Source organism: Sinocyclocheilus anshuiensis, unplaced genomic scaffold, assembly GCF_001515605.1.
Source record: "Sinocyclocheilus anshuiensis isolate Anshui unplaced genomic scaffold, SAMN03320099.WGS_v1.1 scaffold436, whole genome shotgun sequence".
Lineage (NCBI taxonomy): Eukaryota > Metazoa > Chordata > Actinopteri > Cypriniformes > Cyprinidae > Sinocyclocheilus > Sinocyclocheilus anshuiensis.
Genome location: NW_015560618.1, coordinates 3,175,364 through 3,192,973, shown reverse-complemented (window position 1 = coordinate 3,192,973; position 17,610 = coordinate 3,175,364). Strand labels below are relative to the sequence as shown.

At 38.4% G+C, this 17,610-nt stretch overlaps 2 protein-coding genes across 2 annotated transcripts in view; one reads left to right on the top strand and one right to left on the bottom strand.

The window, feature by feature from the left end:
• Positions 1 to 4,569, top strand: part of LOC107681706 (annexin A13-like) — a 6,099-nt gene extending 1,530 nt beyond the window's left edge. The window contains exons 3-9 of the mRNA XM_016478017.1: positions 1,919 to 2,013; positions 2,500 to 2,670; positions 3,221 to 3,237; positions 3,376 to 3,502; positions 3,599 to 3,674; positions 3,823 to 3,935; positions 4,020 to 4,569. Of these exons, the coding sequence (XP_016333503.1) occupies positions 1,919 to 2,013; positions 2,500 to 2,670; positions 3,221 to 3,237; positions 3,376 to 3,502; positions 3,599 to 3,674; positions 3,823 to 3,935; positions 4,020 to 4,139 (719 nt within the window). The 3' untranslated portion in view covers positions 4,140 to 4,569. The remainder of the gene's footprint in view (positions 1 to 1,918; positions 2,014 to 2,499; positions 2,671 to 3,220; positions 3,238 to 3,375; positions 3,503 to 3,598; positions 3,675 to 3,822; positions 3,936 to 4,019) is intronic.
• Positions 4,570 to 7,402: 2,833 nt separating this feature from the next.
• Positions 7,403 to 11,936, bottom strand: LOC107681705 (uncharacterized). Its single transcript, XM_016478016.1, has 5 exons — positions 11,818 to 11,936; positions 11,433 to 11,755; positions 10,637 to 11,163; positions 10,413 to 10,479; positions 7,403 to 8,967 (listed from the first exon to the last, which is right to left on the bottom strand). Exons 1-5 carry the CDS (start codon positions 11,913 to 11,915, stop codon positions 7,457 to 7,459), a joined length of 2,526 nt encoding a protein of 841 aa, XP_016333502.1. The 5' UTR covers positions 11,916 to 11,936; the 3' UTR covers positions 7,403 to 7,456.
• Between the last annotated feature and the right edge of the window lie 5,674 nt (positions 11,937 to 17,610).

Below are 17,610 nucleotides of genomic sequence, written 5' to 3'. Positions count from 1 at the left end.
GGCAGCGTTATGCAAATCTTCCCACATAGTGAGGTAGATATGTGGGGGCGTGTTAGAACGAGCCGTTTTAGGTAGGTGTGGCTGACTCTTAACTTTTATAAAGAATATCTCTTTGAGACTTTGCAACTGGCAACTGTACAGATCTTCTTTATGCACCAAGAGCTTGTAACACTCCAAAGAGAAAGGAAAAACCCCTTTATGACCCCTTTAAGACTGGTTTTGTGCTCCAGGGTCACATATATTATATAGCACTTTTGAAGTTTGCATGAAACAGAATTCATGACCAGCTTCACTTCAGTATTCTGACGTATTTCTGATGGAATGGAATACTGAATGAGAACAAATAGAGACAGGGCTTATTTTTAATACACCTACTCAAAATTTCTAACTTGAAGCAGGCTGGCAGTTAGAGAGGTCTGGTTAAAAGATGTTCTTCCCAAACAGTCAAACTGAAATCATCAGAGAAGGAAAGTCATTCCAAGGGGATGCAAATTTTCTGATCTTGATTAAAGACTGATTTTTTCCTGCTGTAGAGTAACTTGCACAGATGAATTGTTCACCGCAAGACGAGTAATCTGCACTTACAAAGTAAATAAGGTCAATTTTGATTTCATGCTTTAAAGGAAAAGATCACACAAAAAAGAAAATGTGCTGAACATTTCCTCACCCTCAGGCCATTCTTTGTTTCTTTATTGGAACACATTTTGAGAAATGTAGCATTACATCACTTGCTCAGATCCTCTGCAGTGAATGGGTGCCGTCAGAATGAGAGTCCAAACAGCTGATGACAACATCACAATAGTCTAAACAATGTTTTTAACTGTTGTTTCTGGCTAAAACATGAGTCCTCTATCCATAAAATTGCTTTCTCCAGTGAAAAAGTAATCTTGGTTAGAGAGGTCTGGTTAAAAGATGTTCTTCCCAAACAGTCAAACTGAAATCATCAGAGAAGGAAAGTCATTCCAAGGGGATGCAAATTTTCTGATCTTGATTAAAGACTGATTTTTTCCTGCTGTAGAGTAACTTGCACAGATGAATTGTTCACCGCAAGACGAGTAATCTGCACTTACAAAGTAAATAAGGTCAATTTTGATTTCATGCTTTAAAGGAAAAGATCACACAAAAAAGAAAATGTGCTGAACATTTCCTCACCCTCAGGCCATTCTTTGTTTCTTTATTGGAACACATTTTGAGAAATGTAGCATTACATCACTTGCTCAGATCCTCTGCAGTGAATGGGTGCCGTCAGAATGAGAGTCCAAACAGCTGATGACAACATCACAATAGTCTAAACAATGTTTTTAACTGTTGTTTCTGGCTAAAACATGAGTCCTCTATCCATAAAATTGCTTTCTCCAGTGAAAAAGTAATCTTGTCTGAATCAGGAGAGAAATATGCAGAGATCAAGCACCGTTTACAAATTAAAACAGTCCAGAAATCCCTAAACAAATATGTTGGTGGATTCTGATGTGAGAGACAACAGTACATGGACTTTTTCACTGGAGGAATCGTTATTATATATTATGGAACCATATTTTGGTGAGAAGTGACAGTTTGAAGTTAAAACGCGTCAATGATGGATTTGTTTCTTACAAACACACAGCTTTTTGCTTCACAAGATGTTAATTGATGGACTGGTGTGGTGTGGATTACTTGTATTATGATGTTGTCATCAGCTGTTTGGACTCTCATTCTGACGGCACCCATTCACTGCAGAGGATCCGTTAATGAGTAAGTGTTGTAATGCTACATTTCTCCTCATCTCTAAATTTCAAGCTGCATTTTAGATGGCCTGAGGGTGAGCACAAGTTCAGCTCTCCTTTCCTTTTGAATCTCAAGCGGTGAGTTGTGAGGCCGGTAGTCTGCTGGAGGAATGACTGACGTTATGAGGTATGAGCTCATCTTCTGTTGTTCACAGGAACAGACGAGGAGACCATCATTTCCATTCTAGCGAACCGCTCTGCAGCCCAGCGGGTGGAGATTAAACAAGCCTACTTTGAAAAATATGACGACGTGAGTCACATCTCTGAAATCATTCAGCTAATTGACAAATCCAACTTGCAAGTACATAATCAATCATAATCAATAAAAAATATAGTTTTCCCAAATATAAGAACAAACACTCTATTCTCATATATGACGTAAGCCATAGACCAAATGGTTTCTAATTTTCCTCTCCACCACATTATATTGATTTAGACTGCATTAGGTAACTGGTGTAAAGTTTCTACTATTAGCTTTCGCCCTTTTAATAATTGTGTAGCGCTCATGGAAAGCTGGAAGGAATTGTATTGAACCATTAATGTTCTTTACGTAACATCTCTACATCAACTAAAATGCTAAATATTAGTGTTATAACAAATTTACACACAAAATCCTTGGGATGAAAGCTATAATGATCATTCATTGATAGGTTAATAATATACAGTGAATCAACATACTGTACGTCTATTTGAGCCATTTTTTTTTGTCCTCTCGGTCTGTGGTCACATTGTCAAGGAGTTGGAGGAAGTCTTGAAGAATGAACTCACAGGAAACTTTGAGAAAGCAACTATGGCCACACTGGACCCGCCTCACATCTTCATGGCTAAAGAGCTGAGGAGAGCCATGAAGGGTGCTGGGACAGACGAGGACGTGCTGGTGGAGATCCTCTGCACCAGCACCAATCAGGTTATTCCTTATTAGATTTGGAGAATAGTCACTGACTATTACTATTATAGCATCAAACACAGCTCAAAAGGAATCATTACCTGATTGCATATCCCTCCTGATAAACGGCACTTTTGTATATTTAATTAAAAATTATATTATATTATATTATATTATATTATATTATATTATATTATATTTAGTGCTGTCAAACGATTAATCGCGATTAATCGCATCCTGTGTACATTAATTATGTATATATAAAGACAAACACATGCATGTGTATATTTAAGAAAAATATGTTATGTTTATATATCAAAGAATATACAATTATATATATTATATAAGAATATAAATATATAAATGTATATACATGTAAATATTTTTTTAAATATATACACAGCACACATAAATATATTATGTAAACAAAAATGTTTATTTTGGATGCGATTAATCGCGATTAATAATTTGACAGCACTAATTATATTATATTTACTATATTATATTATACAATCAACTCCCTAAAGAGCTGCTAAATACAAATAAAAGGAAATTTGAAAATACATAATAGGGACTCCGAAATCTGTGGTATGTTTTGTGTTTTGGTATTGGGATGTTTTGGGCTTGTTTTTATTGGTCATTGGTCTGGTTTTGGGATGCATTTGATTGGCTTTTTGATCATCTTTGTCAAACAAACCTGGCAACCCCTGTGTTATGAATGACTAGCCTACTTATTGTTGGTTTTCCACAGGCAGGTGAAGGCCGCTTTGGAACAGACGAGTCCACTTTCACCTACATCCTCACTCACAGGAACTACCTACAGCTCCAGGCCACCTTCAAGATATATGAAACTGTATGGTCAAACGCCAGCTATACCCACCGCTGCTTTACAGGAGCCTTTTCAGCATTCTTTCTGAGTTTCTGGTTTCTCTTTTGTGTTTTTCCATAGCTCTCTGGAACAGATATCCTGGATGCGATAGACAGTGAGGCTACAGGAACATTAAAGGACTGTTACATTACTCTGGGTAACTATAACTATTCAAAAGCCTTTAGGAAATTCGTTCTTTTGAATCAGAGTCATATTGCAGTGACTGTAAGCGCCTAAAAGGATACAGCAGGACTGATATTCGATAGCCACGCAGATCATAAAGTGATTTGTTTTTGTTCGAACAGTGCGATGTGCTAAAAACCCGCAGCTGTATTTCGCCCGTCGTCTGAACGCTGCCATGAAAGGAGCCGGGACAGACGAGGACACGCTCATACGTATTATTGTGGGACGCTCTGAGGTAGAGATTATTATGGCCTTGATATCATGAAAGTACTAGAAGGAAAAATTATATAGTATTTTCCACTTTCACGTTCACTTCCAGGTGGATTTGGAGACCATCAAAGACATGTACTTGGAGAAATATGACGTGACCCTGAAGGATGCCCTGAGCTCAGAGTGCGGCGGTGGTTTCAAGCGCCTCCTCATAGAAATACTTCACTGAGCCACCGTCAGGTGGAGCCAATAACTAACCCTACTGATGAAAGAAAGTTCTGAAAAACACTGCCTATAAAAACACATACACAATCACTTAGGATCACCTCTTACTGTACAAGAGAACACATGTTAGCTCATTTTGTCATGAGTGCAATTAGGACAGTACTTAATTATGGGTTGAATCATCTCACAACGTTGCCATAACACATAAAGGTGCTCCATTTGACAGTTTTTGTAGTGCATTAACTCACTACACACGTGCCTTGACAAAGTCATGAGTAACAGCTCAGTACTTCATCATCCATTTCTTTTTCAGGACAGATCATGGAACACGAAGGGTGATCCTTTATTTAATACTCTGTCTGTTCACACAGGATCTTTGTATGTTTTCACATCTATAGACCAAATATGTCGATGTATGGCTGATGCTGATATTAAAGGGGTCATATGATGCGCAGCCTGGGGTCGTCACATGTGGTTGCCGCAGGCATCACAATATGGTAAGGGACGTAACATTTCCGTCACACTCTTGAGGAATTCGGCCAATCATAACGCACTGGATAGCTGGCCAATCAGAGCACACCTCGCTTTTCAGACCGATGAGCTTTGTAAAAATCGACGCGTTTCAGAAAGGCGGGGCATAGAGGAGAAACAATAATGTACAGTATGTGGAAAATAATGTGTTTTTTTAACCTTAAACCGCATAAACACATTTCATTACACCAAATACACCAAATAATGTTCTTTTTAGCAGCATCATATGACCCCTTTAAAAGTTTCTTGCTGAAGAGCTAAGGTGGTTAGTGCGTCAGGCTTTGATAATGCTTTGTAACACTAGGCATTTATTTTACGGTTGTGGCTGTTAATATTGTAAAGCAGCGCTGTGAACTTATTATTGCAATGCTTCAAAATATATGTCTGTTTTTGGAGATCATGTGAAAAGGACTGAGAAGAAATTGATTAATAATATCAAGTTAGAGAGCAATATCCCACTAGTGGTCAAAGAATATTGAGTGCACATTATGAATAAAGCATGTTAAATTAGATTAAACACACCCCTGTTGTGGATTCTTTTTTTTAGAGACTTAGAAAATAATAATCATTTTGTTTCTTCTTGCTATACCTGAAGACAAGGGACTGCAAAAGATTGCACTGGGGCCAGTAAACATATATACAAATATGCAGATTTTTTTTTTTTTAAATAATTAAAGACTGTAGTAAAAATTATATATGAACATATATCACAATATATTTGAACGCTTGTTAATGAAAATGAATTAATGATTGTTAAATAAAATTTAAATAGTACTGAGAAAATGTAACTCTTTTCATATTGAGAGTTTGGCTGGAAGATCTCTGGGAAAATATTCATGCACACTTTGTTTCTTTTCTCTGAAAGAAGATGAAGTGAAGTCCACATAACATATATCACAACTGACTTTCAAAAAAACAAAACACTGAAACATTTTCCAAATATCTTCTTTTGTAAAAAATTATTTTCATTTTTAGATGAAGCATTTCTTTAAAAGACTCTACTCTAGGTACATCAAAATCATATGATATTCGAATAATTTATCAATCTATTCTCACTTACAGGCTGAGGACAGTTCACCAAACCCTTAGTGTAAACCTAAGGAATCTTAACACTTTAAGCTCCCCCAATGAAACCTAAACATTTCCAGATGTTTTACTTCAAGTCAATACATGCTTCAACACAGCAGTAGTATTATCACATCCTCTAACACTGAACACCTGTACCATCACTTCACCAGACATTTAACCCTTGCACTCAGAGAAGGCCACAAGGTTCACGTCAGATGTCCTGACAGAGCGCATGTAATGCGTTAGATTTTACATTATACACTATATTAGTAACATTTTACACATTATTCAAAATTGGGTAGGAATGAAGATTATCGTAGCTAAGCTAATTAATTTAAATTTGCATGTCTGATTTTCTAAATCGATGGGATCTGAACAAGCAATGGTTAAATCAGATATTAACCATCTATTTCTTTTCTTAAACACTGATTGATTTCCATCTGTGTGAAGTTTTAGAGCGGGCTGTATGGTGAGGGCCGTCTGTGAGCACTGACCTGACCCTGTTAAAGTAGCCATAATTCAGTGTTTCATGTTGGCCCTTTGAAGGGTTCAGTCTATCACACTCTTCTCCTTATGGAATAACTTTAAATCAACGTCATCTCCTGCTCCCAGTAAAGCTTTTAATATTAACCAAATGTCTTGGAAAACCGCAAGTCTGTGTACATGCTTCCTAAGATTATAAACCTATTTTCAGTTCAAGTTTAGCTTCAGGATATGCTTTCAGCTATGGTCTTTTTATAGAAACATTAAGGATGCATTTGATTTGGTGTTCCTGTTACCTGTAATAAATGAAATGTCATAATTTCTGCTTTAAGAATAACAACACGCATATGTAACGGTGGCCAGAGGGCTACTTTTATTCTGTTTTATATAAAACCTGCATATTAAAGAGCACAATCAAAGCCATCTGGTTCTTTGTGCCACAAACACCTGCATTTGATTCCTGCTGCTACATTTGGAAAATGTTTACTACCTTTTTTCTGCTTTTGTTGTGCAAGGATCTGGATTGACATTTGAAAAAAGTCTTGAAACTAAATCCTGCAAAGATGTAATAAATGGTTATAACAGTAAATCAAAGTTTTGTGACTGATTATAAACTTCTATTGGAAACTGAATGAAAAACAGCAACATACGGCTACCACTGAATGTTTTATTCAAAGATACAGGCAAGATACAAAACATGCTGTACGACATATCCTCACTTATGAGGACAACAAAGCAAATAATGAATGAAATACATTTAGATAATGAAGTTTTATGAAGTGCAAATATAATGAAAGGAAAACTGCTGAATAGAACAGGTAGATGCAATTATTTTAACAACATTAAACCATACAAAGACCTATTACACAAAGATTTGTAAGCAAAAAAAGAATAAATGTTAATTTTTATAATATTTTCACAAATTATTCCTCAGCAAAGTTTTTAAAAAGCATACTTGATGACACTTAAACCAGAAATTTACTCTGAAACAAGCTACTAATTGGTCAAATCAATTGCATATAAATAAAAACATCATCTAAAAGTAGCTTCCCTGTTGAAAAAGCAGCATATGCTGGTTAGGTATGTTTTGATGCATGGCAGCTGGTTTGAGCTGGTTTAAGCTGGTCTTGAGCTGGTACTAAGCAACTAGCTCCTGCTCATAACCAGCTTATAACCAGCTCAGGGTTTCAACAGGGTTGACGTCATGCTAGCAGATTGCTACGATTATGAATGCTATGATTATGCAACTGTCCAGAGGATAGACATGCTACTTCCAGCATCATGGGCAATTTGGTTGATGCGCCCTCTGACGCAGTCCACCGTAGCGAAGACCACAGTGCCATTACGCACCTGGAACGATACCCTCAGCCCCACACTTGCCCATACGCTTCCTTCTGGCATGTGTCCACCAATCTGTTGAGCTACAGGAGCTGGCTGAACCCCCTGAGACCCGCTCTGTTGGAGCAAGGTGAGTTTGATTAGACTGCATGAGTGGATAAGCCGCAGATCTAAAGCCACACTTGCCGTCCCTGCTTCCTGAAAGATGAAGTCTCTGTGATCTTTGGTTCCAGCTAGTGCAACTTGTGGAACCGCTGGACTTGTCTGATGGAAGAACAAGGCTTTATTCCGCACTGCGCCAGAGGGAAGACCTTTCCTGGACACAGAGGCCGACAAGGCAGTGGACACGGCTGAAGGGATCCACACCAGACTGAGCATGCTAATCCCAGAGTCGTCACCGAAGTAGCGCACATTACACTGTGCGGGTGCAAGGATCTCAAAGGTGAGCATATCCCCAGAATCCACAGTGGTGGCTGCTGAGAGAGAAATAGATGTGTCTCTGTAGTGAACGCCGGGCTTGAATGCACGGGTCAGCTCAGCGCTGCTTCCGTTGTGGTTCACGTATGCAAGCAAGTAGAATCCCTCAGAGATACAGGCTTGACCCATCGAGTACAATGCTTGCTGGAGGACAAACTTCACAGTGCCACTTTCTCTGAAGCGCACCCCTCGGTTATCATGGGTCAAGCCAACCATGTAGGGGTCGGAGACTGATGATGTACGGAAGGCAGGACGGTAGTTGGTATGGTAATGCGCAGAAGCAACGGCCTGTGCAGTCATTGCAACCGCACCTGTATCATGGGACAACCAGAGCAAGCTGAAAGGTGAGATTAGGCTGCTCTGAAGGTGCACGTCTTCACTGTCTTGGCTACACTGGTTGGTGGCGCTCTTGAGAGTAAGGTAGAGTACATGACCTGGCTCCACAGAAGTTGCTCCACTCACACTGGCGCTCTGGAGAGATTTGCCCTCCCGCTGCTCCAAACGCATCCCACTCAGATCCCGACCTTCATCTTCACTGGCGTTCAGTCGTAAACACGCTTGAATGAAGCTGCGGCAGCCGTGTTTTAAAGCAAGGTTATGGTCAACCCAAACAAGCCCATGCTGGTGGAGTACTATCCAACCATCAGTGCAGGAAAGAAGGCTTCCGTCACTGTTACCACGGATGTGAAGTTGCTTTTCAGGAAACGCAGTACCCTTGGCTAGGTCAACGTTTCCAGACCAAGAAAGCGAGAGTTTGCTTTCGGAGGGGTTGGCACACACGGCATCATTCAAGGCTGAACATGGGGATGTCATTGGCTGAGAATCACATTCTGTACAGGCTTGACACTCCTCCATCTCAGAATTGTAAAAATAAGAGTGCCCACACATCCTGGCGGCTGCTTCCCTCTCCGACATGCCGGAGCAGCGAAATCCCCCTGAAACAATGCACTATGCTTAGAAAGTAATTCTTTTAGAAAGTAAATCTCTTAGAAAGTAAATCTTAAAGGGGACATCAGATACCCATTTTCCACAAGTTGGTATAATTCTTTAGGGCAGGGTCCTGCAGAGGACCTTCGGTCCTGGAGGGCCGGTGTCCTGCAGAGTTTAGCTCCAACTTGCCTCAACACACCTGAATGGAAGTTTCTAGTATGCCTATAAGAGCTTGATTAGCTGGTTCAGGTGTGTTTAATTAGGGTTGGAGCTAAACTCTGCAGGACACTGGCCCTCCAGGACCGTGTTTGGACACCCATGCTTTAGGGTCTTCATGAAATGGTTAAGATTCCTCAATGGTCTTGCAAAACAACACCCTTTTTTTACCCTGTCAAAAACAGCTCTGTTCACAGTGAGCCATTTCGGTGCATGTCTCTTTAAATGCTAATGAGCTACTGCTCACCCCATCCCCTCTCTTCTGTTTTTGTGTAATCAGTGATGCATTACCATAAAAACAAAACTAATCCACTGCATCCTTAGAGACTCTGATGTCGGGAGAAAATGAAGACTCTTATGTTCACTTTTACATACAAATACAAAACACCTGCATTGCTTATGAGACGTTGTCGCTACAGCTGCTTGAGTGCAGAGAAAATGGCGGACAGCGTACAACTGGCTGAGGGCGGGAATATCAAAGCCACTAGAAGGCAAGCCAGCAACCTTTAGCTTAAAAAAGCGTAACGGCTAATACTAACGGTGCAGGGAAGGAGACCAGAGGTCGTTTTTTTGAATGGATGTCAATGGAGGAGAGTCTTCACTATGCTGAATAAACAGCTTTTTAGAGGAAACGCTTATCATTTAATGAATCGACAGCCTATCTGCTAATCTTACACTAAACAATACTTTTGGATTGAACTATTTTTAGAGTTTACCACGAAAAAAAAAATGCTGTTTTATAAGAGAAGTCACTGACTTTTTGCGACAGGTGGGATTCAGATTACGGCACTTCCCATTCATTCCTATGGTATCCGTAAACGGCAATTGAGTGTCGTACAATGAATTTCAGTGACATCAAGGCCGTAAGGTGATTGGTTATTAAGGCACACGTGATCCAAGTTAACCGTTTCACTTTCTCCAATAGTAAGTAATACAGACCCTCTCATCTCCATATAGTAAGACCATCTCTGGTAATATGCTAATACGGGACAGTCCGTCAGCAATTGTGGGCGGGGCTTGAGCATTATGATGTCAAGCTGCTCAGAAATGATAATTGATCATTGAAACGGTTTAGGTTTTTTGGGGATTATAATAAAGGAGTAAATGGATTTTTATCATTGTAGGGTAGTTGTGTCCGCAAAATGCTAAGACAAAATGCTAAGACTAAGGCTAAAACAAATTTTGCATCTGATGTCCCCTTTAAACAAGTCTGGAAGTCTGGTAACCAACTTACCTGGTGTATTGAGGCACTGGTTGCGCTCTTTACATAAGTTTGGTATCTCCAGGCATTCGTCTCTGTCCTGTTGAACAATTTTAGTTGTTAACTTGTATTTGATAAGATGTTTACCTGATAATTTGACTACAAGCTTTGTCAGCAAGTGTATTCATTTGCACTATTTAAACTTGCATAAACCTCAATGACAGCATATTGCTACATCAATAGAGCAGAAGATGTACCTGGCAAATCCTGTCAGCGTGAATGGAACATTGAGCCACAAGAAAGAATCCCGGAGGGCAAACAGTGCATTTCTCACAATATGGCCGGTCTGCACTGAAGTCGCAGTACTCATCTGCTCTGCAGGATCCACAGCCAAGTAGAGGTCTGTCAGCAGCTGTAACACTAGCATCCATGTTCATCTTATGCATTGCGAAGGCCTCCTGAGAAAAGGTCCTAACCTGGGACTGGAGACCATCCAAATGGCTCTCAATGACGCCCTGTGGGCCTTGCACAGACAACTGTTTGACCCCGTCAAGAAGAAGGTTGTATTGGGTCTTGACTTCTTCCATCTTTTCAAACATAATCCGTTGTTGGTCCAGTATTTCTCTTTGGTGGGCTAGTAGAGCATTTTGCTGTTCTCTCAGCGTGTTCTGAAGTTGCTTAACTTCAGCTTGCTGCCCTTGCAACTGGGCCACCAGTATATCCTGACCTTTTGCCAAGTGCAAATGCAACACTAATGCATCTTCAGAATGGACCTCATTTGTGCCTGGTCAAAATTTCAAGAAAAGCATGACTTTTTTGTTGAAATGCTGCTTTAGATTTGAGTCACAATAAATTACTGATAACATGCACGCTTTAATATTGTCATGAAACTGACATGCTTCTACAAACTGCCTGAGCGAGCAGGCAACAGTCCAACATCTAATCAATTTCGCATGGCCATGACCACATGGTTTGCAATTTAACAAGTGTATTACCTCTTTTACAGAAACACAGGACTGGTCTCATAATACCAAGCACACAATCACTGTTTACCTGGTTTGATGTCGCATGTTAACTGAATTCCAGTTGGTGGCCCCCCTTGAGTTCCCAACTCCGGAAATTCTCCCAATACTTGCTCGGCTCTGTCCTGCATATGGACAAAAGAAAGTCTGCTTCTCCCAACATCTGTCCCTGTGGAATGCTGTTTGGGATCTTGTCGCATCCTTACAGGTAGTTTACATCCGATTCCCTTGCACTCTTTCGTATCATTATTTGTCAGTCTTGGCGAGCCATGACAACCTCCTCCCGTGCATCCCTGTGGGTTGAACACCTCAGCCGTGATGGTCCTTGGGTTTACTTTCGGACTGCCAGTCCTACTGTGCTGCGTGGAGCATAAATTGAATATCTGCTCTGGTGATCAGGTGATCTGGATGGAGACCTTTGGCAGTGCGCTCCTATGCAGATTTCAGGTGCACTTTCAGTGTCTCCTCCACACATCATCAGACAGATGAGAAATAAAAACCTCTGAGTTTCCATTGCAGCTTGTGCACTGCGTAGAATAGAAAAATCCTAAAGACACTTAAGCTTGGGTCTCTTGTAATCCAGAGAATGAATCAGAGCGGAGCCAAACACATTGTCCACATGGTCAGTTCCGACAACTGTTTCCCACCCGTGAAAGCAAAAATGTGAATAAAACAAACATTTTAAACTACTAAAGTGGTTATATTGTCTGTCTGGAAGGGAACATGTGCTCTGAAACCTGTGGTGGAAGTTCTGAGGAAATGTCTATATGTGGCATTCCACACGCTTAATTGGCAACAGGTTTCGCCAAGCCTCAGTTAACCCATAGAGCACCCAGATATAATACTTTTCATGTCAGCTTTAATGGTCAATTTAGAAAGAGTTTTAAAATCTGCTCCATATTAGACAGGTAAATGTAGAGAATATAGATTTCTCATGGTGTTTGATGGACACAAATAGGCATCAAAATTCAAAGGGGAATTCAATCATCACCATTCTCATCAATTATTATTATTTATTGTTATTGTTGTATTGGTTTCACAATACAGTGATAGTTCACCCAAAAAATGAATATTCTGTCATCATTTGCTCACCCTCGAGTTGTTCCAGTTTCTTTCTTCTGTTGAACGCAAAATAAGATATTTTGATGAATGTTAACCAAACAGTTGCTGGTCCCCATTGCTGGTCAATGGCTACCAGCAACAGTTTTTTTTTTTCTCTGAAATGTATCTCCCCAATTATACGTTTCTTACGAATATGTAAATTATATATATTTAACAGTGTTCCCAAATACATCAGTGGGGATAAATCATAATTTGAGCTCTTTCACGTGCTAGTACAGGGTTAATTGTATGCTTAAGCATCTGTAATTACAACTGGCATCTTTAATTACAACTGACATGTGTTTGTTTTCATCTGCCAGCCATAACCTGCTGTGGGATAATTTAAAGCTTGGTTTCTGACAACCACCAGAAGCAGCTCCTAGCTCACCCTCGAGTTGTTCCAGTTTCTTTCTTCTGTCGAACGCAAAATAAGATATTTTGATGAATGTTAACCAAACAGTTGCTGGTCCCCATTGCTGGTCAATGGCTACCAGCAACAGTTTTTTTTTTTCTCTGAAATGTATCTCCCCAATTATACGTTTCTTACGAATATGTAAATTATATATATTTAACAGTGTTCCCAAATACATCAATGGGGATAAATCATCATTTGAGCTCTTTCACGTGCTAGTACAGGGTTAATTGTATGCTTAAGCATCTGTAATTACAACCGGCATCTTTAATTACAACTGACATGTGTTTGTTTTCATCTGCCAGCCATAACCTGCTGTGGGATAATTTAAAGCTTCTGGTGTTACTTCTGACAACCACCAGAAGCAGCTCCTACACGGTCACGTCTAGTCATGCACACCTCTTAAATGCAACTGATGTGTAATTGTGTATGAATGAATGACATCTTTATTATGTCCTTTCATGTAACCGCTACTGTTTGATTTGCCAGATGCAATACATATAGACCTACACAAGCACACTAAATACTGAATATAATGACAGAACTTGTCATTAATAATAATATTTGTACTAATTTGCATTTTTATTTGTTATTTTTTAAAGCTATAAAGGCCCCTGTTTGGTCATTTAAATCAGTGGTTCCCAACCCTGGTCCTGGAGGCACCCCAACACTGCACATTTTGCATATCTCCTTTCTCTGACACACCAATTTCAGGTCTTGGAGTCTCTACTAATGAGCTGATGACCTGAATCAGGTGTGTTTGATTAAGGAGACATGCAAAACATGCAGTGTGCCTCCAGGACCAGGGTTGGGAACCACTGATTTAAATGATTGTATTTTATATTACTTTTCATAATTTCTCTGTAATAGTGCATGCATTTTATTCCCAGAGCATGTGGCCAACAGAGGCTCTAAAACACCTCAACCCAGGATCCTGAAGATTCCCCACTATAGAACAAACAGATGTGGCTGCTGAGCTCTTGGCAAGACAGGAGAAACCAGACCTGGCTGTTTACATCCACCGTTTTCACTTTCATATGGTAACAATAGATGTTGTCCTCTCTCTTCAAAGTACTCATTAAAGCCTAATGGACTAAAATGGGATGTTTTTCCCTTGCATTTGCAGTCAATATATTAATTTTTTATACTGATTGTGTTCTTTGCATGACTGCATGGTAAATAAAACTGTATTATATTTTACAGACTTATTTTTGGGAAATGATTTAATTGAACAGTCCAGTGCAGTTTCAGTTTATTGTACTGAGGTTTGTTTCACGTTTCTTGATTCTAATTTAGTTGCCTGTATCAACTATGATAAAATACAAAATTACACTGCTGTATGCTGTGGTATGCAAGGTAATTTACAAATTGTGCCTTGCAATACAAAGTATTCTGTTCCCTAAAACTCACTCTACTAAATTATATATTTTACTTTGATATTTTGTATTTGTTTTAATGTATCAAATTACTTATTTTTACAAAACCTTAGGCTGCTTTATATTAGAACGTTTATTCTTGTAAATGCAGTTGGCAGGCTCTTCGTTGAACACTGATGAAACCAATATCCTAATGATTCATCAAAATAAATTCCACATTATAAAGCTTCCTTTCCATGTACATCAGAGTAAGATCCCTCCCAGCTATACAACTGTTTTTATTAGAAATTCAGCCAAGCCTTAAGCTTGCACATGAGGTTTTGCTCATAAAACTGCAACTTAGGAACACAAGCTATCATGAACTCGATTAAGTCTCTTTCTGAATCATATATCCACCTTTTTCTTGTCATAAACATGGGCGCGGCCATTTGTAAATTCTATGGGTCTGGCTTCCGGTCTCATCTTCGTCCACTCCGTCCAGCTATTTTTAGCTGAACAAAACAGTTCGTTTTGCTGCTTGATATTGAAAGTTGGTGTGTCTTATCATATTATTTTAATGTATTATCTTAATTACGAACACACTGGTTTGTAGTGCAAACAGTTCTACCGTTTACTGCACGTTCTTATTCTCCTCGTTATTTACCGATAGCGGCTAATGGACCGGAAGTCTCACCCATAGGCTTACTTCCGCGTTGAAGTAAAAGGTGGATAAGGAAGCTGCCTGTACAGTCCAGTGCATGTTTATGTTTATGCACATACTGTATATTCCACTTCTAGTGTCATTGACAAAATGAAGATCTGAGATGTAAATTTTACTTCATAAAAAATGTAATTTGACTTATTAGAAAAAGAACATACTGTATATTCCACTTCTAGTGTCATTGACAAAATGAAGATTTGAGATGTAAATTTTACTTCATAAAAAATGTAATTTGACTTATTAGAAAAAGAAAAAAAAACACTAAAACTGACCATTTTAAAGTATTTCTGCTTTATAGGGGGGAAAACTCTACTGGTACCCGAGGTTGGGAATCATTATTGTGAGGTTATAGAAATGGACTTTCCTTTTCAGACCCACATCACCCTCTGCTGTCCATTTAGAGATGAACAGATTCTGTGGTGGGAATCTTTGATGGAGAATTAAATGTTTTCTTTAAAATAGTGGCAAAGAAAGTGTTTTTGTGAATTCCTTTATTAGTTTTAATAAGTTTATTAGTTTCTGAATTTTCGTTGTCTTTTATGCTGTAGCTTGGAAAAAGAAGTACTAAAGATTTTACACCTAGCTGAAACAAGTGTACAGATGCTAAAGACCTGGTGCTCACTGGCAGTGCTGGTAGTAACTGATTACTTGTAATCTGGATTACGTAATCAGATTACATTTTAAAACGCTCATAATCAGATTACATTTACTTTTTACAAAATACATTACACATCATTCACACAATGGCTGGAAATTATTCATATGTGATCCTGGACCACAAAACCAGTCATAAGGGTCAATTTTTCAAAATTGATTTATTTTGACTTATACATCATCCGAAAGCTGAATAAATAAGCTTTCCATTGATGTAAGGTTTGTTAGGATAGGACAATATTGGCTGAGAGATGCAACTATTTGAAAATCTGGAATCTGAGGGTGCTAAAAAAAAAAAAATCTAAATGTTGAGAAAATTGTCTTTAAAGTTGTCCAAATGAAGTTCTTAGCAATGCATATTACTAATCAAAAATGAAGTTTGAATATATTTACGGTGAGGAATTTACAACATATCTTCATGGAACATGATCTTGACTTAATATCCTAATGATTTTTGGCATAAACGAAAAATGGATAATTTTGACCCATACAATGTATTTTTGGCTATTGCTAGAAATATACCCCAGCGACTTAAGACTGCTTTTGTGCTCCAGGGTCACATTTGGTATTTATTTGCCCTATCAATAGGTTTCCTATCGACTGCAAAGGATCTTAAAAAACATGTGGAGGTACACTTTATTCCTCAACAATGCAAATCTAATCAACGTCTGATGAGCACATTTTGATTATTATTTTATTTGATTATTATTGTTTTTTTTTATTATTATCGTCACCAATTTATTATGTCTTGGAGGGCTTTTCGTTTTTTTTTTTTTTTTTACACACAAATCAAAATGCACAAATTCTCAATTTATTAGTGTAATCCACACATCCATACCAAACAGAATGCATAACTTTTTTTTTTATAATAATAATAATAATTTCTTACATTTATATAGCGCTTTTCTGGGCACTCAAAGCGCAAGTGAATCACATTGACATGCAGAAAAACAAATAAAGTATTACTGTTTTTAAGTGTTTATTTTGATTATTATTTTAAAATGAGCTAATTAGTCAAATTAGGCATTTTTATGATTTAAATAATTAATCTGCTCTTTATCAACTAATAAACCCCCTGCATCTTATTTACACTTCATGGAGTTGATAACAAATAATGTTATCAATAATGTTGAGCAGCTAGGTCAAAAGTAATCTAAAAGTAATAAAAACATAGAACACATTACCCAACATGTGTAATCCAATAGATTACATTACACTACAATTTCATCAAGTAATTTGTAATCAGTAACGGACTATAATTTGAAGTAACCTGCCCAGCACTCATTGGAAAGTGATATTATAAAATGGATAGTTCCGGTGTTGTGCCCAATTCTGACCCCTGCCAGATTATTTCCCCCCTAGTATTGGTAGGTTTAGGGTTAGGTTTGGGGGAGGGGTTAGGATTAGGCAATCAGATAGCGATTTCAACGAGAGGGGTAATAATTTAGCAGGTTGAGCCGGGTTCGAAGCTACACCTTTGTTTACTTCTGTGTGTTGCTCGGCAACCACTTTGTTGGAACCTTAAAAATGTGCTATTTTTATGTGTTGTGCTGAATTAAAAATCAATAAAATTTTTGTCATCTAGCATCTAAGCACATCTAAAACAGTATGTTGCACAGGTGAGTGCTTTATTATAAAAAGAGACTGTACATAAAAAGAAAAACAGATTATATATACAAAATGATAACAGAGATGATATTATTTGCAGATAATCTGCAAAGGAACATTTAAATTACAGATCACTTGCACATCATATTACAAGGCCTTGCAATGCTTAACATTAGTTGGTCATTGTTCAGACAGCTCTATGTGAGTTACATTCTCACAGATATTTCAATAAATTAAAACACTGCTCGCCTTCAACAGCAGTTTGAGACGCTTCTAAAAACCAGAAACCAGAATCATCTTCGATGTTTGTGCCATGCTAACAGTTATGAGCTCACATTCATCAGTACTATACACTAAA